The following is a 23,775-nucleotide window of genomic DNA, read 5'->3' as shown; positions in this document are numbered from 1 at the left end:
TCACATAGAGGTAGAAACATGCACAGACTTTCCCAGAGCCCCCAAATCAATGGAAGAACAGTCAGATGACGCAGGCCCTCACAGGCCAAGAGGAGCACTTTGGCTGTCACTGTGAGTAGGATGGTGGATCACAGAAGGGGAAGGAGAATCATCAGATAAATTAAGAATATGAGACAGAAGATGTCCCTCTGTGACAGCAGCAAGAGAAAGAAATAAACCCAGGTGTCTCAAAAATCATTTCCATTGGAGAATTCCCCAATCCACACTTCAAGGTCTGGTTCTTTCTCGACCGCTGGACCTCTTGCCCATGTCGTCTACTTCATTCGCTCCCACCTACCTGGCTGGATGGCTACTGTCTCCTCACTCTTCACATTCCAGGGCTCTTTCCTTTGCTCCAAAAAGGTGATCAGGTCCGGCTTAGAGACAACAAGACCTGTTTTATTAGAAAAAGTCACATGACTCTTGCTGGGAGTTCTTTAATTGCCAGCTCAGTAGGATACTCAGTAAAGAGGGAACATTATAGAGGACCCTAGAAAATTACTTCCCCAAATAACTGTTTCCTGTCAGCTTCTTTAGAATATTTAGGAAGCATTTTAAACACGGGAATCCTGAGCTTCACTTCCAAGTATGACTAAATCAAAAATAAGGAGAAGGAATTGGATTTTAAAGTGTGGGCAATGATAGTTTATGTCATTCAATTTCTAGAATCACCACTAAACTAGAGTGAAGCTTCTACATCACCTCAAGAAAGAAGGCAAATGTCAAGATCAAACATTACGAAGTTTTTTCTACAACAAACCCACAATTTTTTTTTCCTGGAAGCAGGAATCTGAATTCATTCATATAAAGCATAAGCTCCCAAGTGACATTCTACAAAGGAAAGAAATAAAACCCTTAGTTATCAGATATTAGATATTCCAAAGGCAAGTTATCCTCACCCAGAGAGACCAGGTTTCTGTAGTTCTCTAACATCACATCCCCATATAAAAGCTTCTGATCTGAGTCCAGGTGTTCCCACTCCTCCCGAGAGAATTCTATGGCCACATCCCTGAATGTCAACAGTCCCTGAAATAAAAATAAATAGCACATTGACCATGTGGCCATGGGCAGAGTTCATCATTTGACAAACCAAGATGAAATAAGAGAGCTAAGAAAACTGACTGATTTATATGAGTGACCTGAATAAGATACTTTTAAACACAATAATATTTTCTAATGTATTCTCTAACTCTGTGAAAGAGAATGATATAAGATCCACAAAACCAGTGTAGATAGTATGCCTATATAGAATATAAAGTATAAAACTAAGGCATCAAGGCCGGGTGTGGTAGCTCATACCTGTAATCTCAGCACTTTGGGATGCCGAGGTGGGTGGATCACCTGAAGTTTGAGACTAGCCTGGCCAACATGATGAAACCCCATCTCTACTAAAAATACAGAAACTTAGCTGGGCATGGTGGCACATGCCTGTAATCCCAGCTACTCAGGAACCTGAGGCAGGAGAATCACTCGAACCAGGAGGCGGAGGTTGCAGTGAGCCAAGATTGCGCCACTGAACTCCAGCCTGAGCAACAAGAGCGAAATTCCGTCTTAAAAAACAAAAAAACAAAAAACAACAAAAAAAAACCTAAGGCATCAACATAGGAGTATACATTTTTGAGTCTATATTTACATCATCCACAATCAGTTGTGTATAATTCTCAGGGGGAAAAGTCATGGTGACTTAGAGGCATACTTCTCAAATTTTATTGTATTCAACAATAAACTGCAGAACTAGTTCAAATGCAGATTCTGATTCAGGAGATCTGGGGCTGGGGCTGGGGCTGGGGTTACGTTTCAGCATTTTTAACAAGCTCACCAGTGATGCCAATGCCTCAGGTCCAGAGGCCACACTTTTGAATAGCAGAGAGGTAGAACACTGAGGGAAGAATTCAGGGATGATATGAAATTGAGAGTTTTATGAAATTTACAGGTTATAACATAATAGAAAGAACAGTAGAATCCTTTTTGAACATTTACTATTTACTAGATGTCATCCTAGCAGTTTTTCATGTATTGATAAAAACCATAAAAATAATCTATATGAGAAATAATATTCTTCCTCTTTAGTAAAAATATTTTGCTAACCCTTCCCCTCACTGTCTCAAGCCTGAAAAAAAATTTTTTGCCAAATATCTAGTATATAGGAGAGTTTATTTTATTATTTATTTATTTATTTTTATTTATTTATTATTTATTTATTATTTATTTATTATTTTACCCCAGTATCTAACTTAGAATTCATTTTAAAGGGACATACAGGCCGATATGCAGAGATAAGTATAAAAGAATGTTCAGAGCAGGTGTCACAACTGAGAAGAATGATGAAAACAGGAAGGCAGCAACAAAACTGATCAAATGATGCTTATGTCACATGCACATACGTACATAGAAATGGTAACTATACATACATGAAAAGTGACAGAACATTTCTTAATTAAGAAATATTTTAAATTGTGTTAAAACTATAAAACTCTTTATGGATGATGCCTTTTCCTGTTTTTTAACAAACTATGAAGACTAATACATACAATGATATAAACTAAAATAAGAGCTTGTGTTTCTGAGTCTAGTTTTTTTCCCCCAAGTTTTTATTTATTCTAAGTGCTGTGTTATATTTTAGAATTTTAAGACAGCAGATATATTAATTATATGTTAATTGTTGTTATCTTTCTCTGAAAATACAGAGAATAAAGGAGTGTATGCTTGTGAAATTAGTAAATTAAAATGGAAACCTACAGAAGTGAGGCTTGTTTCAGAATTTCCAGTTTCAAAAACCAGTATTTACGGTCAACAAATGTGAGAGCCTTCACTCTCCAAAGCAACCCACAAGCAAAGGGAAACTGAAAAGAAATGGGAGTCTCTGGATTAAATGTGATGGTTTATACGCATCACTCAGTAAATCCTCCCTCCTAGATACCCATTAACAACAAAGAGAAAAGTAACTAGTGAAGGAATCTAGCAGAGAGCACCTGAACCAGGTGAATGAAGTTAGCATCGGCTGTAATGAGACGAATTGGTATCAGTGCTGACGCACAGATGGACCCATAACTGTTGTATATTAGCGGGGGAAAAAAGTAAATCATAATCTGGGTATAATAATAAACAGAATCTGTGGAGGAACATACAGGTGGCCATATTTCTTCAAACTGGCCATGTGATCCTACTTAGAAGCCCAAGTTGAGAATCACTTAGCTAAGCATTCCCTCTCAAGCTTCAATATGCGTACACATCATTTGGTATTCTGGGGCCCGTGCTAAGTACTGTGATTCTGAGGTTTGGAAAAGTTCCATGAATTGGCTTAAGACCCATTATCAGTAGCACACAGCTAGAGGAAGCAGGCACAGCACACAGGGTCCCTTACACCCAATACTCTAATCAAAACGCAAATACTTTTCATTCACAGCGAGGACCACCAACCACTGTCCTGAAAAATCACATCCTTTGCCAGCCATTTAAAGTCCACAGAGGCTGGAGAGGACAGTAACATCTAAGTCAGCATTTGGAAAACAGCATGGATACATGCATTAAAGCAGTGTTTCTGAGCTTGTACTATGTGCTCACAGTATGCACTGTGCTGGGAACATCACATGGTGTGAGTGAAGCCACATAAACCCCTGGGATGTGGGTCCTGAGTATCCCATAATTCCCAGCAGGATTTAGATAATGGCCCAGCCTTTCTCTCTCTCCTTCTGTTTCCCTGTCACTATAAAAGCTAACTATAGACAGATGGGAGGGATACGGAAAAGAAGGGTGAAGTTTAGTTCATAAGGATTTCTCACTGTAGTCTTTACATTGACTTTGTTACTACTTGTGGAGCAACTACTGGTGCAGGAATGGAAAAAGATTGCCAGGTGGGATGTCTCTAGAAACACTGTTTTCAATGAAGAAAAAAATTTAGGCCCCCATATTGTCCTTTGCTCCAATTTAACTGCATTTGGGTTTGGGGAAATTGTGAGCACCAGCTCTGGAGAACCAGCAAGAGCAACCACTCAGAAGTCTGATCTCCAACAAACAGTTATGTGAAGGTAGGCTCCAAGGTGGGGCCAGACCTGAACGAAGCTCAGAAGAGGGCGCATTTGGGCAGGGTTGGGGCAGAGTAAGACTAGGGACACAGGGCAGGCCCTAGGCTTCCCATCTCTATGTTGCTGATTTAAGTCCTGTCTTTCCTAAGCCTGACCACAAGAACTTGACTCCCAGAGTTTTTCTGATTTTAACTGTTTGTTTCATCCTTAACTATTTTGTAAATCCATTAACAAGCAATTTAATCAAAACATATAGGGCCTTCTGGGAAAATTATATTAAAAAGCAAATCAAGCGAAAATCAATAGAAATAATAATAATTCTTCTGTCCATGGGTGGCCCTTCAGGTGGTGACATCGGAACTCACAATGTCAACATAAGGGCAGTGTCCCAAATCAAGCCCAAGTTCCCTGTATACCTCCGTGCTTGCACAGGACCACATGATGCTGAATTTGGCCATTATCCATCTGCTCTAGACTGAAAGTTCCTGGATGGTAGGGACTATGGCTGCTACAAGTGTTTTTCTAATGGCTATATGAAATGGAAGCAATTGGTTTACCTATCAGTATATGAGTCTCCAGAACTCCTCTTTGTTCTTCGTCCACGTATTAGAAAACTGGAGCAAATCCCATTTGGATACCAAATAAAGAGATTCCTTCTGTGAGTGGAGGAACAAATCCTGGATGACTCATTCCTTTCCTTCTGAGATGGAAAGAAGATTAGACCCTGTTGTCAGCCTGACCTCAGTCTGCACAGGACATCACCAAATGTCTCAAAGACTCCCAGGTGCTGGTGAGGGAGTCCCTGGTGATCCTGTGCTGATGCCCCAGTGATTTGGGCAGGAGAGACTCAGGCTGACTCTGTGGGGTCAGGATACAAAGTGGAACTGCCCCAGTGGAGCCACAGATTCTGGATCCAGGTGTAATATTACCTATACCTGATCAGCTAACTCTCGGGTACAAGAAAGGACAAGATTACCCTATTCCAGTAACACAGCTCACGGGTAGGTGTAGCTTCATTCATGGCTCTGGACAGTTGTGGCCCTGCCCTCCCTCTGCTAAGGTGCTGCTTTACACTTACAGATTCTGCCACCTTGTTCTGCTTAGACCAGAAGGCCCTCACAGAACTGCAGCAGCTCACTGGACAAGATCTGGAAAACCTGAAAGACCCCACACAAAAAGTAGGGCTTTACAAGGTCTATGTCAATCTCTCAGAAAATGTCCCCTGGATTTTCTATACATCCTCAGTCCAAAGTCTGGCCCTGTCTTGTGGATCCCAGGTGGAGACCAGCCTTTATGTGCAGAAGAGACCAGCCTTTATGTGGAATCAACCTGGCTCTGCATTCTTGGGTGTTGCTGTGAAGAGAGGAAAACTAGAGGAGTTGCCACTAGAGTGGCATGCGCCTTCTGCACATTCATGGGCATTTGGGCAAGAGGATGAAGGGAATGTTGAGATTCTCAGGCCTACTCAATGCATGTGTGTGCGCCTGGTTGGTTTCCAGCCCCGATGGTCTCTGAATCAGTTTCAGGTCTGAAGATGCCAGGGGCATGGAAAGACAGAGCTGGAATGGCTAACTGATGCCCTGTGAACTTATTTTTGTAGAAATCTGGCCAAACTGTTCTAGAAGGGATTAAAGATTCCAAATAAGCAGAGAGACCATTCTGCCTGCAGATTTTCAGAGCAATGGGCACTTCGCTGCACAACTGTAGGTTGTGATGGGAAGTCTTAGAGGGAATGTCCCTTCTAGAGTGAGGCCTGTGGCACCTTACATTTCTCAGTGTTTGGGAAATATAATTAAAAACAGAATCACAAGAAAAACGATGCACAATGGTAGAAAAGAAAGCAAACTGTTTTATGACACAATCAGACCAGAATGTGAAGGACATTACAGGCCATCTGCTAAGAGATTGGAAAAACACTCACTCATGAAAGTCACCATAATTAGTCCTCAATAGAAGACCTGACAGCACCATTTGTCGATAGAGTTCTTCCTAAATTCACCTGGGAATTGGGAGGCCATGTGTGTTTTTTAATTGGCTATAGTTAAAGGAAAAATAAACTTCATGTCTTCGTGACAGGTAGATTTGCAACTTGGAGCCAGGGGCCTGAAGGTAGATGCCTGCTCTCCTAGAGAAACTGTAAGATATGGCTCTATCTTCTTTGCTACCTATATTTCAAATCAATGATTCCCAGTTCCTAGAGAAAGAATGTCTCGAATCAAAAAGACTGACAGCCAGGCACAGTGGCTCATGCCTGTAATCCCAGAACTTTGGGAGGCCAAGGCAGGCAGATCACCTGAAGTCAGGAGTTTGAGACTAGCTTGGACAACATGGTGAAACCCTGTCTCTACTAAAAATACAAAAACTAGCCCTGCACGGTGGCAGCACCTATAACCCCAGTTACTTGGGAGGCTAGGCAGGAGAATCGCTTGAACCCAAGAGGCAGAGGTTGCAGTGAGCCAAGATCACACCACTGCATTCCAACCTGGACAACACAGCAAGACTCAAAAAAAAAAAAAAAAAATGACAAAGGACAAAAGATCTGTTTAGCTGTTACAATGATTTAGGCATATTTCCACAAGGCAGAAAAAAATTTACATATAAAAATTCTCTAAAGTAAATGGTTCAAGAAAAGGAAGGAGAGAAACATGTCTCCCCTTATTTTCAAGAAGGGTTAAGTCTCATATTTTTAATTTGTATTTGTTCTCACAACTGCGAGATCTAGGGCCATAATCTTGAATTAATGGACATCTGAATTCCAGCAGGCGCTGGATTCAGGCACCTGAGGATTGGCCTTGGACATACTGCCAGCACATAAAAAGGGGTTTGTGGGCCAGGCATGGTGGCTCACGCCTGTAATCCCAGCACTTTGGGAGGCAGAGGCGGGTGGATCACTTGAACCCAGGAGTTCGTGATGAGTCTGGGCAACATATTGAGATCCTCCCTGTCTCTACAAAAATTACAAAAAATAGCCAGGTGTGGGGGGCACATGCCTCTAGTCCCAGCAATTCGGGAGGCTGCGGTGGGAGGATCACCTGAGCCCAGGGAGGTCAAGGCTGCATGATCATGCCACTGCACTCTAGTCTGGGTGACAGAGTGAGACCCTGTCAGTGTTTGTGGGGAAGTTAAAAGGCAGAAGGGAAGGTGCTGCTAAGAACTCTCGCATGGGGGGCGGTGCAGAATTGGTGGAAGGACTGGTTTGTGCTACAGATACTGGCCCAGGCGGGGCTATGCTCTGACTTATTCCTGTGTCCATGCAGGCAGATGACACTATGATTGGGTGGTCCACAAGCCTAGGTTGATGGAGGGACTGGGTTGCTACTGCAGTTTCAGGATCTGGGGGCAAGGATAAGCCAGGAGTCCTCTAGGCACTTGTATGGGAATTTTGGCTGGAAACTCTAGGAGCAAAGGTGCTATGGGCACAATTCCTGAGGGTCACGTCTTGTCCTGAAAGGGGTGTGGCCACACCAGTGCCTAGTGGGTGTGTTCAGAGTGGGTGGGAATTATGTGGTGGCAGCACAGTGGGGGCAGGGGTCTGTTCTCAGAACTTCTTCCCTTTCTGTCCTCAGTCGCCTGTCACCCTGGGAGGAGACGTGGAATCACGGGACAATGTGGAGGGTGACGGCCTGTGTGCAGGAGAATACAGCCTCCCTTCCTGGAGACACCCAGAGTCTCTCTCCAGCCCAGGTCCCTGTGCTATCTTTTCTATGACACTAACTGTGTGGAGTTTGCTGAACACCAGCCAATTCTCCAACACCAACTGGTTGTCCAACAACTCAATTCTGACAGCACCCAGAGGCAGCGCAGACCCCACAAGTTCAGAGTTCAGTGCCACAGCACCGCCCCCTCTACAGATGCCAGTCACTACTCCCCAGGGGCCATCTGTACTTCTGAGCTACTGCCTATAAGTTAGAGCCTCCCGTAATACCCTACTCAAGTTCATTAATTTTATACAAGGATTCACAGAACTCAGCAAAGACTGTAATTGCATTGACCAATTTATTATAAAAGATACAACTCAGCCTAATGGAAGAGATGTGTAGGGCAAGAGAAAGGAGTGGGGAAAAGATGGGGTAGGTAGTTAACCCTGGCAAACAGCTGCGATGAAAGAAATCCCCCTTCCTTTGTGTTCTTCAAGAGCAGTTTACTGCAAAGAATCCTCTTCCCGTTATGACTTAGATGATGCTCCCTGTTTTAGGTATCACAAAGCCACAAACTCTCCTATTTCCTTTTTTTTCCCCCCTCACAAGCAATTAAATAAAGAGTTTTGTCTTCGGTGGTCAAAACAAAATCTGTGTCAACCAAACTTGCTTAAATTTCTCTCCTTCTCCAGATCCCTGAAGTTTGTCCCACCCACAGCCTGAGCCAACATTCAACCCCTCTTTATGCCCCTCCTAAGAACAGGCTGACTTCAGGGTGAAACATTCTCTGATCAGGATCTGATTTTGCCCCAGAGTCGTGCCCTTCCCCTCCCACTTTGAATCATGTTTGCTCCTCCCTATGAAAGAAAGGCCTTTTCAGCTTCAACTGTGAGATCCACAAATATCTTACAGTTGGTGCTTTCCTCCTCTTGCAATACTCCTTTAGAATTAAGGCACTTCTTACCTATATCCAGATGTTTTATTTGACAAAGTCAAGAAACAGCCCCAGGACACTAACAATTCCACCCTCAGAAAGAGCCTCCCAACCTCCCTTCCAGCCCAACCTCCACCACATCTGCCTGTGAATCCCCTGCTTTCCAGAACTCTGCAGCTTCTCCCAGTACAAAGGGCTCCCTCCATGGCTGCTGTGAACCTCAGGGACACCTGAAGGGGGCGCTCCCCAGGAAGAACTAACTGGGCCTTCAATGACGTCCTTTTGCAGACTCAAATAAGTCTGAGGTCTTCTATGCCTAGTCAGGGTTATTCCACACACCCGCTTCTCACTTCGCAGGCTCTGTCTTTCAGGTCCATCGAGGTGGGGTGCCTTCTTCCCATCTCATCAGCTCTCCACAAGCATCTAGCGAACTCTAAAACCTACCCCAGGATAGCAAACGTCAGACCTTCCTCCACTCTCCTGGCACTGCACGCCCTCTGGGGACTGCTGCCAATCCTACCTCAACTGAAGGGACAGGGGCAGGTGCCCAGCCAGTTAGATGTTCAGTGACCTAACAGGTTTCAGGAAAATGGCAAAATCACTCAAACACAGTTTTTATAGAAAGGAAGGAAACTGTACGGCACTTACACTTTATACTTCAATAGGTAAGGCCAAAATACCTCTTTCGAGCAAGAAACATGTCATTTAATTACTTTCATAATAGCAGATCATTTAGTATATGTGAACACTTCTAGGAGGTGCCAACTCCTGTCTCATAACATTTGACATTAAACTCGGACATCCAGATAGCAGTAGAATATGGAACAGAGATATCCACTGTCACATATCCTCCACTGCAAAAGAGAGGACCTGATGTTTTAATGAATGTTTGTAATTGACCAATTAATCTAGCACACTTTCTGTGGAAATGTATTCGTTTTCTACAGCCATAGTGGAAGAGAGATTGTCCCTCTTTCTTTTCCCCAGCAGCATTCCAAAGCTAAGCCCTGGGATTTTGAAATCGCTGCTCCAGAGGACCCTAAACCACAAACCACGGCGGCAGGCTTCCCATTTCACCAATCGCTGTTTACCCAAACAAACGCTTTAACGCTTTAAGGGTGACTCCCTTTAATTTGCAAGAGGAAAAAGGAGACTGGGACACCACGGGGCACAGTATCTTCCCACACACGAATGACACGCTGAGCCGGGGTTTCCCCTGAGATCCTCCCGTCCTCACCGCACAATCTGGGGAGACGCGGGGCTGCGGCGGCCCAGAGACGGCTCCGGCCAGGGCCGAGGTCGCTCTGAGGGGTTGGGACGGCACTGGACCCGCGGGGTCCCGGCTGCCGGCCGGGCCGCCATCTTGCGGCGGAAGGGACCAAGGGCCGAGTTGCGCCCGCGGGGACTCGGCGCCCAGACCCCGGAGCTAACCTCTGGGAGGCCCGAGTGCCCCCAGAGTGGGTTCCCCCCGCTTCCGACCGCCCCTCTCCCTCTTCTTGGGACCCCCGACCTGGCACATTCACCATTTCCCAGCTTCCGGGATGTCCTGGCGTCTTAGCTACGGATCTCCCAGTGCCTGCAGGTCACAGAGCAACAGAGGTTCTGTCTATTCTCAGAACTCGAAGCCGCCTGGGCCTCCCAGATAGAAGGACTCGGAGCCCTGGTGAAGAAGACCCGAGCTCTTACTGCAGCCAACAAAGGCCCCAGCCAAATCCCGGAAGCCGCCCCTGCTCTCCGGCTGCTCCCGATTGGACTATTTCCACCCCAACGCCACTGATTGGGTAAAGCTCCAGGCCCCGCCCCCTCATTCGTTCTGTTTTTTGAATGGGAGACCGGCTCATTGAGGTGGGGCCGCCTGCTGAGGATATTACAGCTAATTTAAGGGGTGAGCTTGGACTTGAAATGCACTTGCTTTCCCGTACCTGGTTTTGCTTGTATAAGGCACCTTATTAGCTAATTAAGTTTAAGAAGGAGGGCATTTGGACACCTTTAAAACAACTTTTTAACCGTTCTAATAAGGCAGGAAAGACCCTCATCCCATCCCTTAGCACCTCTCTCATCACACGGTACCCCACTGCTCCGGGCATAACTGTGGGACTGCAGAGGGAACTGCTGGGGGTTTTGGGGAGCATGCAGGAGGCTTCAATGGCCAAGGTAACGGTGGCTTCCCTTGGGTGTCACTTAAAATCTTGGGGTCAGGGACATCTTTTTTCCAGTTGGCTCAGGGAAACTAACAGACATGAGGATTGTATTTTTTTTTTTTCTTTTCTGAATTTCCAAGACATAAAGGACTATCCAAGCATCCCAAAAAGCAATTATACATGAGGCTGAGGGCCTTCCTGCTCTGGAGAGGGATGGCCTTGCAGCAGCCACCAGTTGCAGTGAGCTGAGATAGTGCCACTGCAGTGAGCCTTAAACTTGCCCTTTTGTAGACAGGCCACCTCCACACACCCGCTTCTCACATCGCAGGCTCCATCCCTCTGGTCCATCAAGGTGGGCTGCCTTCTTCCCATGTTATTAGCCCTCCACAAGCATCTAGTTAGCTCTAAAACCTACCACAGGATGGCAAAAGTCAGACCCTCCTCCACTCTCCCGGCACTGCACGCCTTCTGGGGGGGTGCTGCCAATCCCACCTCAACTGAAAGGACAGGGGCAGGTGCCCAGTCAGATGTTCAGTGACCTAACAGGTCCAGCATGCCCAGGGCCTGACCCCACAGCCTAGCACCCCTCCCCCACCTGGCCTTCAATCTAGCCTTTTTTCTCCAATGACAGGGGATGTTCACCTGTGCCACAATCCCATGAGTCTAGTGACTGGGCCAGGTAAATCCCAGCTGAGTGCCTCTGACTCCACCCTCTTACTTCCCACTCAGGTGACATTACAAGCATAACCTTGAATTTGAGCTAATTTATACATATTCCTCTCCTAGTAACCTGTTTGACAATAGCCCTCACAATCCAGAGACTGGGGCAGCAGATTTCAAACCCTCACTTGATTCCAATGTGAAATGAAGACATGATACTTTAAAAATGAGAAAAAGTTCCTGATAAGCTGTGGGGGTGCTTCACTTGCCAGCTCATGCCCATTCCCTCTGAAACAAGGTGTCTGGTACCCATTAGCAGCTCTCTGCAAAGCCCCAGGTAGAGGTCACAGCCAGACAGGCTCCCTCAGGTTCACAGGGTAGCAAGCTCCTCCCCAAGTCCAGGCTTCCACAGCAGGCACAGACAGGTGCAGAGAGGGAGCAGCCATGGCCTGTGGGGTCCCCTACCACTCTCAGAGCTAGTCTCTGCAGAAGGTGCTGTGTGGCATGCAGCGGGGCTCCACAGAGAGGTGACAACCCTTCCTGTGTCTGCAACCTTTCCCCAGGATCCATGATTCAACCCTGGTCCCCTAGGCCCCTTACCCACCACACCCTCCCTGTGTCAGGCAGCTCAGGTTAAAATGGGGAGAAGGATATATTCCGACTCTAGACCCCAAGGTTATGTCCATCTGGGGTACAGGGAGTAGGGACACCAGTCAGAGCCTGTGGCAGCGCCTCCTGCTGGGCCTGAGGGCAGACAGGCCAGGGCTGTGAACAGGGACATCTGGGGGACCACCACTGACAAACCTGTCCCTCTCAGCCTGGAGCTATGGCCAGGCCAATCATGATTAATAAAACCACTGCAGCCTTCATTCTGCCACAAAACTAAAGTGGGCCCCAACCCCCAGCCCTGCCACAAAGCTCTGGCTCCCCATCTTTTTTGGCTTAAAACTTAGACATTAAGCCAGGTTGGGCCTGGGAGTTGTGGCAGTAAAAGCAGCAGCCATAACGTCAACCATGCAAATGACCTGAGGAATCCCATCTGCACATCATCCACTCAGAACTGCCTCGGGGCAATGTAGAGGCTGGGACAGATCAATACTCGTGGCCATGGATGCACTCCACACCCCTGCTGGAAGATGGGGAGGCTGAGGGGAATATGGGGAGCCCGAGGGGCCCCTCAGCTGGGAACTGAGGATCGTACACACCATTCACAGGTCTTCAATTAGGCCTTTGCATTGTATATTCACTGAACCAGTGCAAAAGCATCTTTTGGGGGTCGTGCAGGCTGGGGTCCCAGGAGGATGGTGGGAGTGGAACATGCAAGAGGGGCTCACTTCCTCTAATCTGTGAGCATGCCCCCTTCTCTTGGAGTCTGCATTGCTAACATATGGGCACTGACTGTCTCTCTCTCTCCATCCCTGCAAGCTCGAAGAAAAAGGATCCTTGGCAGCCACAGGGCTGGGAGCTCAGTTCCTCTGGCCCCGGGGCTCAGATTCAGTGGCCATAGGCTCCCCAGCCCTAGCTCTGTTTTTTTTGTTTTTGTTTTTTTGAGACAGGGTCTCACTCTATCACCCAGGCTGGAGTGCAGTGGCACAATCATGGTTCACCGCAGCCTGGACCTCTCAGGCTCAAGCAATCCTCCCACCTCAGCCTGCTGAGTAGCTGGGACTACAGGTCGCGCCACCACACCAGGCTAATTTTTGCTTTTTGTAGATGGGGTTTCGTCGTGTTTCCTAGGCTGGTCTCCAACTCTTGAGCTCAAGGGATCCATCCACCTCGACCTCCCAGAATGCCGTATCCCTGTTTTTCTGGACTCCTGGAGCTAGTGACGCTGCACCACCTCTGCTTTCAGATTCTCCTAGTCTTCTGGCAGAGTAGAAGGTGGGAGAGAAGGTAGGTGTCAGAGACTGGGCCAAGGCCCTGGTCCCCCTCTAGCTTGGTTAAACTCCCACTTGCGACAGATCAGGTTCCGTGCCATATTTGGTGAGACGTGTGGAACAAGTACTTCCCTCCCAAAAGCAGAAAGATCCCTAACCGCTGACAGTCAGGATTCCATGCACTTGACTCGGCGTGGGGCCCGGCTGCCTCTCACCCAGTTCCAATCGCTGTACTCTGTGGCCTCCCTGCCACCAGATTAGGTGTAGACAATGGGTGTGGGACAGGGCTGCTGACACCCCTGGCTGACCAAACCCCTTTCCCACACTGAGGGGAGAAAAGGCAGGAGGTTAGGGGCTCCCAAAGGCAGCACTGCTTGTGACAGCACCGCAGGAGTCCTCAGGGCCTGCTCCTAAGGCACACTGCACTGGAACCAGAGGCAGCCTGGGAAGGAATAAAGCCACTCCTTAGGAACTGAAATGGAAGATCACCAAGATACATTGTTAAATGAAGTAAACAATAATAACCTTCATCCGTGGCATGCCACAATTCCAAAGAAAAAAAAGAGGGGGATAAAGATCACATGGAGTATTTCTGGAAGGATTCACAGGGAAGTTCTCGTCACTGGCTACACTTTTCAATTTTGAGCCATGCCAGCCTATTACATATCTTAAAAAACTAAAGGCCAACTTCTAAGTAGGGAGCCATGGAGGGGCCTCAGATGAGAACAATGAAGAGGACGTCACCGATGACCTGGAACTGCTCCAAGATGCTGGCCATGCTGGGGGCTGTGAACTGAGGGGCCGTGGGGGATGAGCTGTGAGTGAGGCTCATCCTGTCCAGGCCGGGTGGGGGCCCAGCTCCACCCAGGGATATACCTGGAGGGGCAGGATGCTGGCGCTGCAGCTGACCAGTATATCCCATTCACGGTGTGCTGCTGGGCCGGGTACTTGAGGATCTCGGAGCTTTCCTTCTCGTGGTTCTCACCCAAAAACAGGGGAGAGAGCAGAGGCAGGAAAGGATTAGCTGCCTACAGCCTACAGGCGCAGCTCAACCCAACGGCCCTTCCACAGCCCACCTGGGCCTTATAGATGGTGTCAAATTCCTTCTTCTGCTACAAGCCGGACCAGAACTCAGCTTTGCTCTCACAGACCCAAGCAACAAGTTGGTGGCTGCCAGATCTCCCCAGACAGGAAGAAGACAGCCAGAGTATAGAGGTCAGGGAGAGAGGGTCCACATTCAGACCAGGACTCCCAACAGAGATAGGAATGCCACTGGCTTCTGGAAAGGTTACTTGTGGTGTGGGAAATTTAACATGGCCAACTCCTAAGCACTAAAAACTAGCAGCACCAACACTCGGGGACTGTGACCTTCACAACCCACCCAGTGACTTCCAAATGCTCCTTAGGAGAATAGCACAGCTCAGCTGGGTCACTGGTTTGACTGCTCGCTGGCTTGCAACCAACACAAAGCTCCAGATCCTGCATCTGGGAGCCTGATGGCAGGTGGGTAGGGATGGGAAAGGAACTCTAGTAAGTGTGGCCAGAACAAGCTCTTCTTCACTGTCCAGAGCTTCTCTCTTCAACGACCCAGCCCCAGAACAACCCAGGGTACCCGTGCCTGCAGCAGAGTGCAGCTGGCTGCAGCCTCAGCCTCACAGAGCTGCTCCTCAACTGTGCTCCACAAAGGCGTCCACCAGCTCCTGGTGCAGGCAACAGAACCCGTGCCTGTGGGTGCAGGGGAAGCCGGCATGGGAGCACTCCTCTGGCAGCTCCTTGTGGGGCACAGGCAGGAAGCTGAGATCAGGGGGAGGGGGCTCAACAGGTAGAGAACATAGTGGTATCTGTCATTGCCAGTGACACCCTTGCCCTCAACCAAGAAGAGCTCCGCCTCATCGTTGCAGTGGTTGAGCATGCAGTGGCGCACGGTCTTGAGCAGTTAACTCATGCTCCAGCAGATCCAGGCAACACGGGGGCCACACCACCATCTTACAAAGTCAGTGCAGCCACAGATGACACTCTGCTGCTGGTCCCACTCCAGGATGCCAGGGATGAGGACTGGAACCTGACCCAGTAGCCGCGGTCACCCACCTCTGCTGTGTCCAGCGTGTACAGACCCTCCATGTCCACTGCATTGTGCGAGTGCTCACCGTTCAGGTCATTGGTGAATGCTATGGAGGCTGCCACGTCCCCAGCAAAGTCCTTGTAGTGGCCACTAACGACAAAGCCCAGGCTGAAGATGATGCGGCTCCAAGTGAACATCTGCAGCTTTGTCTCCTCACTGGGGCTGATGGCCATGACGATGTCTCCCTGACTACCATGGCGCCCCATGTAGCTGCCAGTCTGAAGTTGCCGTGTAACTGGGAGGAACCAAGGCTGGGAGGGTGAGAGGCCACGCCCACAAAAGCCTCAGGCTACATCCACCTGGTCCAGCTCACCAAGATGGGAGAGGCAACCAGGCCTGCCTTGGGAGCCAGAGACCCTTGCCTCAGTTTCCTTATATTTAGAGAAGAGCAAGAAAATCATTTCTACAAAAAACTAAACACTTATGCTTAAGGAGGCGCAGAGTTTAGTGGCTACCAAGGAGTATAAGGGCTGGGGCAGGTCTGGGATCTACCCGTTATGTGCCAGGCAAACCTGGGTAGGTAACTTCAGACCCAGTTTCTTGTCTACACAACGATGATGATGGAAAGTACTGACATTTACAAGGGGTCCAAAAGATTATAGGAAATAATGCTTATAAGGCACTTGGAATCATCCTGGTAAAGTTAGTACCCAAAAAATTTTGGCTGTTACTTCTTCCATGTTACACAGTAAGTTTAGGAGAGATTTTTTTTTAAACAATTATTTTTTCCTCATTTCTCTCAGTAACCACACTAGTGACTTTTAAGCCCCAGCAAGCTGCAAGTGCTATGTCAATGAGCCCCTACCCTAGAAGGGGTATGGTTGGGTACCATGTGCTCAGGGGAGGGCCCCATGGCAGTCAGTGGAGGGTGGGAAGCTGAATGGCCCTGGCCACTCAGCCCAGATAGCAGGGAGGGCCTTCTCCTCCCAAGGACTCAAAGTCTCAGAGGCCGGAGAAAGGTGCTGGGATGGTCTCGCAGGAAGCAGAAGGCTAGAAGGCCTTGCAAGGCAAACCTTACTGGCCTTCAGAGCGCCTGACAGGGCTGAGACTGCCGGCTTCCCTCACTTCCCTCCTGTGGACAAGAAAACCTTCCAGCAGGAGCCAGGTGGGCCTGAGGCTGTAAGGCTGTCACTCACTCATCAGGGGCTTCGGGCACGTTGAACATGGCTTTTTCTTGAAGTAGCTGCTCAGGTTGGTTCTTGTTGGGCAGGTCCCTCATCATCTGCAGCTCCTCATTCCAGTACTGGGGCTGCAGAGGGACCAGGGAGGGAGATATGGGCTCAGCCTGTGCACTGCAACCTGCTCTGGGAAGTCCCTTCTCCTCTCTCTGCACAGACAGCCCCAGACTCCCCAATGAACAGACCTGTAGGGAGCCTCAGGGAAGTGCACAGAACCCCACCTGGCACCCAGGAAGGAAGGGGGTTCGCACTGAGGACCAGGCCAGGTCACAGGCCCCTATGCAGGAATGTGCTCCTCACAGCCCAGCCTTGAGGTGCAGATGCCTGTCCACACTGCAGTCCACAGTGTGCTCCATCACAGGGGCCATCCAGCTGCACACCTGGAATGAGGTGGCCCCCTCTCTAATGGGTGGTACTGGACCTCATGGCAGGCAGGGGAAAGGCAGATGGGGCCGCCCACCAATCTCAGGACCCTGCCACAGGCTCCCTCTTCATTGAGGCCCTCACCTGCTCCGGGTTCTCCTGACCCTGAGATGCTGCCCTGAAAGGCGAGTCAGAAGCACATGGGTGCCGCTTCCAGGGCTGCTCTCGCCAGAGCTGGCTCACAGCTCCCTAGAGGGAGACTTGGGCACTGGGGTCCTAGGGACAATTTCTTTGGGCAGAAGCATTGAGTTTGGGCTAGCCAAATCATCCGAGACCCCCGTGTGACATGAGCCAGGGCAGGAGCAGATGGGGCAAAGGCACTCCCCTTCCCCTGACGCAGGGCACAATGTTCTGTAAAAGGCAGTCAGATCTGGCAGAGCAGATCCCCTGGGAATTGCTTAGGAAGCGGGGGCTGGTGGGCTTGGGGTTGAAGTGACAGGCTGGGGACCTACAAGGAGAGGGTGGTCCCTGAGTGGGTGCCCCTGGTAGGCTGGCAGGGACTCACCAGTTACAGTAAAAGCCCTGTGTGGATGTGGTGATGCTACCTCGCTGGTCCTCGGCTATGATCACAAACAGGTACACGAGGTCCTGTGCATCCTGCAGTTGTTCCCAGGGGACGGGTACCAGCCGCTCATGGCCAGCACTTTCAGGGGCTGCAGGAATGGCCAAGCATGAATGGGCCAGGCCTCCTGGTGTGTGACCCTCCACCCACCCAGGGACCCTCTTCCTTGCTCCTCCCTGGAGTCCCACCTTTTAGTCGCCGTTCTGGGGCTGCAGGGAACACAGTGGCTGTTCCAGGTTCCCTAGCAGGATGTACTTGGGTGGTGTGCAGTCAGTGGGGTCCATCTCCAAGCCTTTCTGCTCCTGCCGTCTGTGAGACCCGAGGATGGTGGTCAGCACACGGGCACCCAGGGCCAGCTGCCTCTAACTGTGGCCCTGGTCTGGGTTCCTCAGGCCCAGGCCCCTCAGGTGGAAAGGCCTGGCCTTGAGCCCCCTTCGTCAGCCTCTGGCCTCCTTGCTCCCTGCCCCTCTGCCCCCTGCCCAATCTCTGGCCCCAGTGCCTCCGCATCTCCCAGGCCACTGTCAGTGAAGACGCTCAGGAAGGACAAGGAGCTGCATCACCTGGGTCCAGGCTCCTGAGCAGTCTCAGATGTAGCACTCGTCACCGTGGGCCTTGTGCACTATGCAGGGCTCTGTCAGGAACAAGAGAGGGGCAGGTGTTACCAGGGCCCTGCACCCTGGAACAACCCACCCAGCTCAGAAAATAGTTGGCAAGGAAACTTCATGGATAATTTTAATTTTCAACTTTAGGCTTCCATTTTCAAATTTCACTATGGACACATAAGCTAGAGTTTGGTTTCAATACACACGTGTGCATGCGCACCTACACACACACACAAACCCACACACAACACACCCTGGCTTGCTGAGGGCAAGAATCCTTGATTGCAAAGAACCTCCTGCCAGTTGCTTCTGAAGCACACACAGGCCTGGGGGAGCCCACAAAAGGCCTCCTGCTTTTTGTGCGCTAGTGTCTCGGGTGAGCAGGGACTTCAGTTCTCCGGGGCCTCTGCAGCCTCGCCCTGCTCTCCTGGGGCAGCCTTCATGCAGGGGTGACCTGAGAACTTTCTAGAGCTGCCAAATTTAATGCCCCCACTGAGTTTCATGGGATTATAATGGTCATTGTTTTGGAGGAGGGGAGAGGTTGTGATGAACTGTGGGCCCCCTTGAGCTACAGACCTTTTACACAATTGCTCTTAGTAAGCAGTCAGGCCCTGGGAACCTGAGTGCTTCACCCAGGGAACTTGAGTCTATGGAAGCTTTTATTTGACAACCAAGCCAGGCTCACCACACCAGCTGATGGTGCTGCTTGGAGCTGACTTCCCCACTCAAGGACTGTGAAACTTTATTTAGTTTCTTTAGGAAACTAAGCATTCATCTTTTCATAATTTAATCGCGCTGATTCCAAGCCCTAGCTTCATACTGCCTGACTTTATTTTCAGAATTTCAACTGTTTTTTCACCCCTGGGCCATGAAGTTAGAGAGTGCACGTATGATGCCCTGAAAAGCAGACCTGTGCTCCAATCCCACTTCCACATGCTCGTCTGCGACATAGAGGCCCCAGCTGGGGCAGTGCAGTGTTGCCTGGCCCTGCTTACAGGGGCCCTCCCTGGGCAGGCAACCCAACTTCCGGACCAACCTTCCACCACGTGGAGCACCAAGCCCGCCTGCAGCCCTGCTATGCTGCGCAGCTCTGAGATGTGGTCCAGCATGCAGTGAGAAGTGATGTGGCGACATGGGTATTCATGGTCCCTGAACACCTGGTGGATCTCCAGCACCATCTCCTGCGGGACACCTGCCAGGGAGAAGGCCCGGACCACCACGGTGAGAGGCCACAAGGTAGGGAGCAAGGACATACCCCTTTCCCCAGCCCGGAACACCTGGGTCCTGAGAATAAATGTCTCAAATACTCAGTTTCCCACTTTTGGGCTTTTACATTCCAGGCCCTGTCCATATACAGCATGCCCATCGGCACCTGTGTGCCTGAGTGCAGGACACAGCCTGGCCCCACTGACTCTTCCTGCAGCCTAAGAGCAACCCCCGAGCCGAGGAGAGGGAGATGGAAGAAAGGGGGGAGGGGGAACGGCAGGCTTGCTCTTGCCCTTGCCTAGTGCCAAGGGCTGAGTGCCCCAGGGCAAATGGCCTTTCCCTTCCTGAAGGGGTGCTCCAGGGCCCAAGCCTGTGAGCAGAGAGGACATGAGAGGGCCTTGCCCAGCTCACCACTAAGTTACCAGCTTGCAAGTCCTCCAGGTTGGTTCTGTCCTTGGAGAACACCCAATACCACCCCCTAGGCCCCTGTGACAGATGGTAAGGTCATGGCCCAGAGAGAGGTGACTTCCCTGAGGGCACAGAGCAAGAGGCTGGGGCGTCCTGGGACCTGACACTACCCACCCACTCCCACTCCTCTCCCTGAACAGGGCTGGTAGGCCCATCTGGTAGCTGTCCTCTAGCAATAAGGCAGTAACTGAACCCAGACTCCATTCCCAGGTCCTCCACGTTAGCAGAGTGACCCCAGGCAGGGCCCAGGGCCCTCCATTCCCTGCCTACAGCACGGGGCCAGGAGGAGCCAGGGCAAGGTTGGGTTTTCCAGCCTCATCCTCCCTAGCAGGCTCAAGCCCTGGTCCCCAGCTCCCCTCCTCCATCATACCTGCAGGGAGAAGGATTCAATCTCAGGGCCAGGAACTCCACAGAAAAGCCCAAATCCTGAATGGTGACTTCTATTCAGTGGTGTCATCTCCTGGCTTGGCCTCATCCAGCCCATGTTCCCGGGATGGCTCAGCCTCCTCCTTCCTCCTTCAGGTTCCTCCTTCTTCAGGCTCTCCAGGCAGTTCCCATTCAAGAACATGAGTGATGGTGGCTCTGGGGGTGACAAGAAAGGCACTGAGTTGGATGGGCATTGCTGGTGAAGGAGGGCTGTCCGCCTTACGCCACATGGGTGGGCACAAGTCGTATGGAAGGGTGTCCGCGTGCCCTCCCGAGCCTCGGCTCCACAGTCCCAACTCACCCTCGGCGAGCCTGCAGGCTGTCGCCTTCTCCCTTTCATATCCTGTGCCTCCGTCCTCGACTGCTCCTCGGCCCACTACAGTCAGGCTTCCACCTGAGCTCGCTGTCCAAACCACTCTCCCCACGTCACCAAGGCCCCCTTCAGGGCCAACCCCCAGGGGCTTCTGCAGCCCAGGTGCATCCGTCCACTCAGCAGCACCCAGGCCACCGCTCATTTCCTCTCCTCCCTAATCAATGCCACACCCTCGTCCCTCCCTCTCCAGCTCCATCCTCTTCCTCCAGTCCTGAGCTGGGAGTGTTGGGCCCCAGCCTCTCCTTATTCTCACCTCACTCTCTCCCGTGGCTTCAAAGGTGCTCCCATTTCCCAGCTCTCATAGCCAATCCTGGCCTCGATCAGGCCTTTCAGACCAAGGAGACAGCTGTCTCCTGGGCATCAACATGTGGCTCTCCCTCCAGTATCACGGAAGACCCATCCTGCAGGGATGAAATTCCTCTTCCTCCACAAACTGGTCTCTGCTTTGTGAAGGCCCCCCACCACTTATCTAGTCACCCAACCTCAATCTCCCATCTCCTATTTCAAGAATGCCCCTTGGAACCCTTCTAAGATACACACTGCTCACAAAGCTTTTTTTTTTTTTGAGCACCAAGCTGCTTTTTTTTTTTTGAGACAGAGTCTTGCTCTGTCTCCTAGGCTGGAGTGTAGTGGTGCGATCTCGGCTCACTGAAACCCTCCGCCTCCTGGGTTCAAGAGAGTCTCCTGTCTCAGCCTCCCAAGTAGGTGGAATAGGCTCGCGCCACCACGCCCAGCTAATTTTTCTATTTTTAGTAGAGACGGGGCCATGTTGGCCAGGCTGGTCCTAAGCTCAGGTGATCTGCCTGCCTCAGCCTCCCAAAGTGCTGGGATCACAGGCATGAGCCACCACGCCCAGCCAAAATCAAGCTTCTTAAGCCAGTGCTCTCAGGCACCAGCCTAAAGGCAACCCCAGCTCCTGCCGGCTCCTCCACGGAGGTCTATATTCCCCAAACCACAGAGGACTGAGAATACCTGAAACCTGCCTCCCCACCTCTCTGCTTTTCCATGCTGCCCCTGACATCTCAGTCTGTCGGGCAAACACTGACTCATCCTTCAAGGCCTAGGTGAAAGTGTCTACAGGTAGACTATTGCTGCCTACCTGCCGCCCATCCTCCTTCCCAGAGATCAGTGAATGAAGGATGTGGAGCCCCAGAAGGAGGGAACTATGTCTTCTGATCTGTCCACAGCTTTGACCTCCAAAGTTTAGATGTGGATGGAGTCGAATAAAGGCAAACTTCTTTTTTTGCAATTTGGCCTTGGCCCTAATGGTCAGGCTGCATCTGCTTGAAATCTACAATAAAGAGCAAATAGTTGATAACGGTGTGAATTGCAGAGGGGAAGCTGGCAGTTGAGAATCAGGGGAAGGAAGTGAAAATTTAGAATTTTACTGAAAGCCTTAGAAGAATTAGGTTGGGGGAACAGGGTAGTGGATTTGAGACCCTGCTTGCCATACATTTGGAAAATGCAGGGAAAATCAGTCCCCCTGTGGGGTGTTAAAATAATTAAATGGGAGGCAATTAGACTGAAGTGGCTGTAGTGCCCTGGGTTTCTAGCTAAGAAAACCAAAATGTAACTCAAGCATTTCTTAGAAATGACTTAAAGGAAAACAAAACAGTCTTAACCAACCACAAACCACCAATTAACCTTTGATTACATAATCAGGGAATTTCCGCCTGGACAGTTCAAATAAGGGGACTACAAAACTGTAGCCAATTACTGAATTGGCTTTGCTTCCTCATGCACCTTATTAAACCCTTTCCTTCAAGCCCCTCCGGTGGACCCCAAACCACAATCCATGGTTATGGCTTCCTGATTCACGGGTCGTTATTTGCTCAAATAAAATCTTTAACGTTTCAACCAAACCTCAGTTTAATTTTTAACGAAAGAAAGAAAGGACTATGGACCCCACGGACCACAGCTCCTCCCACGCCCGAACCCCGAGCCGGGGTTCTCCCGTAAGGCCACTCCCGTCATCACCGCACAACGCGGGGAGACACGGGGCTGCGGAGCGGAACTGCCCAGAGAGGGCTCAGGGCAGGGCCAAGGTCGTCGCGCAGGGACGGGACGAGGCCCCCGGGGTCCCAGCTGCCGGCCGAGCCGCACCGTGCGACCGAGGAGACTCCGGGCCCCGACCCCGGAGCCGCCAGGGGGAGGCCCGGTTCCCAGCCGACCCCTGCCGCGTCCCGGGAAGCTCAGCCCCGCAGACTCACCATCTCGCGGCTTCAGGAGCGTCCCGGTATCCTCTCTAGGGACCGTCCAGTACCTGCAGCTCACAGGGCAAAGGAAGCTGCGGAATGAAGGAGAAAGAGCAGGGTACACAGATAAAGCAGGGAAGCGCACCTGGGAGAAGAAAAGATCAGCCCAGAACACAGGAAGTGCGCCCACTTTTTCGGCTGCGCGCCTGATTGGACAGGCTCGACAACGGCGCCGCTGAATGGATAGGGCTCCAGGTCTCGCCCCCTTACCTCCTGAGTGACAGGCGATGCGATCACAGGTGTGGCTGAATGGGGCCGGAATGAATGATTGTCTGCAGCCCTTTTCAGGCAGGGCTGACTCCCTGTGCTGGGACCTGGGGCTGCCCCGGACATTGGTATTTAACTTTGCTCATAAGATTATATCAATTTATGAGTAATATAGGTAATATGTAAAATTGAAAATTATATAATAACGATTCTTTTAAAATTTCAGATTTCATAACCTTCATGGCCTCTGGTCCCTTGAGGAGGCCGCATGAGATTTGAAAAGAGAGGGAGTCCTCTAAGTCAGAAATGTCCAATAGGAATAAAATTGAGCCGCATGTGTCATTTACAGTAGTCTAGTGGCATCATGAAAGGAAAACAGGTAAAATTGATGGTAATACCTTAACCCGATATATCCAAAATATTATCACTGGAATATGTGAGCAATATGAAATTATTAATGAAGACCACCAGAGAATGCTTCTTAAGTTTGGGGTACTAAATCTTGTAAAGTCACTCTGTATTTAAACTTCTAGCACATCTCAGTTCCAACCAGCTCTATCCAAAGAGCTCAGCAGTCCCACGTGGGCAGTGGCTTCCTCATTGAAGAGCAGATCTGAGGGCACTTGCGTGTCTAACCTC

The 23,775-nt window shown here is 50.1% G+C and overlaps 1 protein-coding gene across 22 annotated transcripts in view; it reads right to left on the bottom strand.

The window, feature by feature from the left end:
• The window catches only part of KRBOX5 (KRAB box domain containing 5), an 81,824-nt gene extending 58,743 nt beyond the window's left edge, over nucleotides 1-23,081 (bottom strand). For 5 of the 22 annotated variants that reach the window (XR_010137747.1, XM_063717277.1, XM_063717276.1 and 2 more), the window contains exons 1-10: nucleotides 22,885-23,046; nucleotides 21,774-21,965; nucleotides 20,246-21,075; nucleotides 19,238-19,393; nucleotides 18,160-18,230; nucleotides 17,788-17,908; nucleotides 16,800-17,690; nucleotides 10,147-16,685; nucleotides 939-1,065; nucleotides 338-433 (exon numbers count right to left, since the gene is read on the bottom strand). Coding sequence is in view for 21 of the 22 variants with exons in the window: in XM_063717277.1 (XP_063573347.1) it covers nucleotides 338-433; nucleotides 939-1,065; nucleotides 10,147-10,155 (232 nt within the window). In the remaining variant the exon portion in view is untranslated. The other 17 variants (XM_063717278.1, XM_009236420.4, XM_024233994.3 and 14 more) reach the window with 15 other exon arrangements.
• Nucleotides 23,082-23,775: the final 694 nt, after the last annotated feature.

This window comes from Pongo abelii, chromosome 18 (assembly GCF_028885655.2).
Source record: "Pongo abelii isolate AG06213 chromosome 18, NHGRI_mPonAbe1-v2.0_pri, whole genome shotgun sequence".
Classification (NCBI taxonomy): Eukaryota; Metazoa; Chordata; class Mammalia; order Primates; family Hominidae; genus Pongo; species Pongo abelii.
Note: the sequence above shows the minus strand (reverse complement) of the source record. Positions and strands in the feature narration are given on the sequence as shown.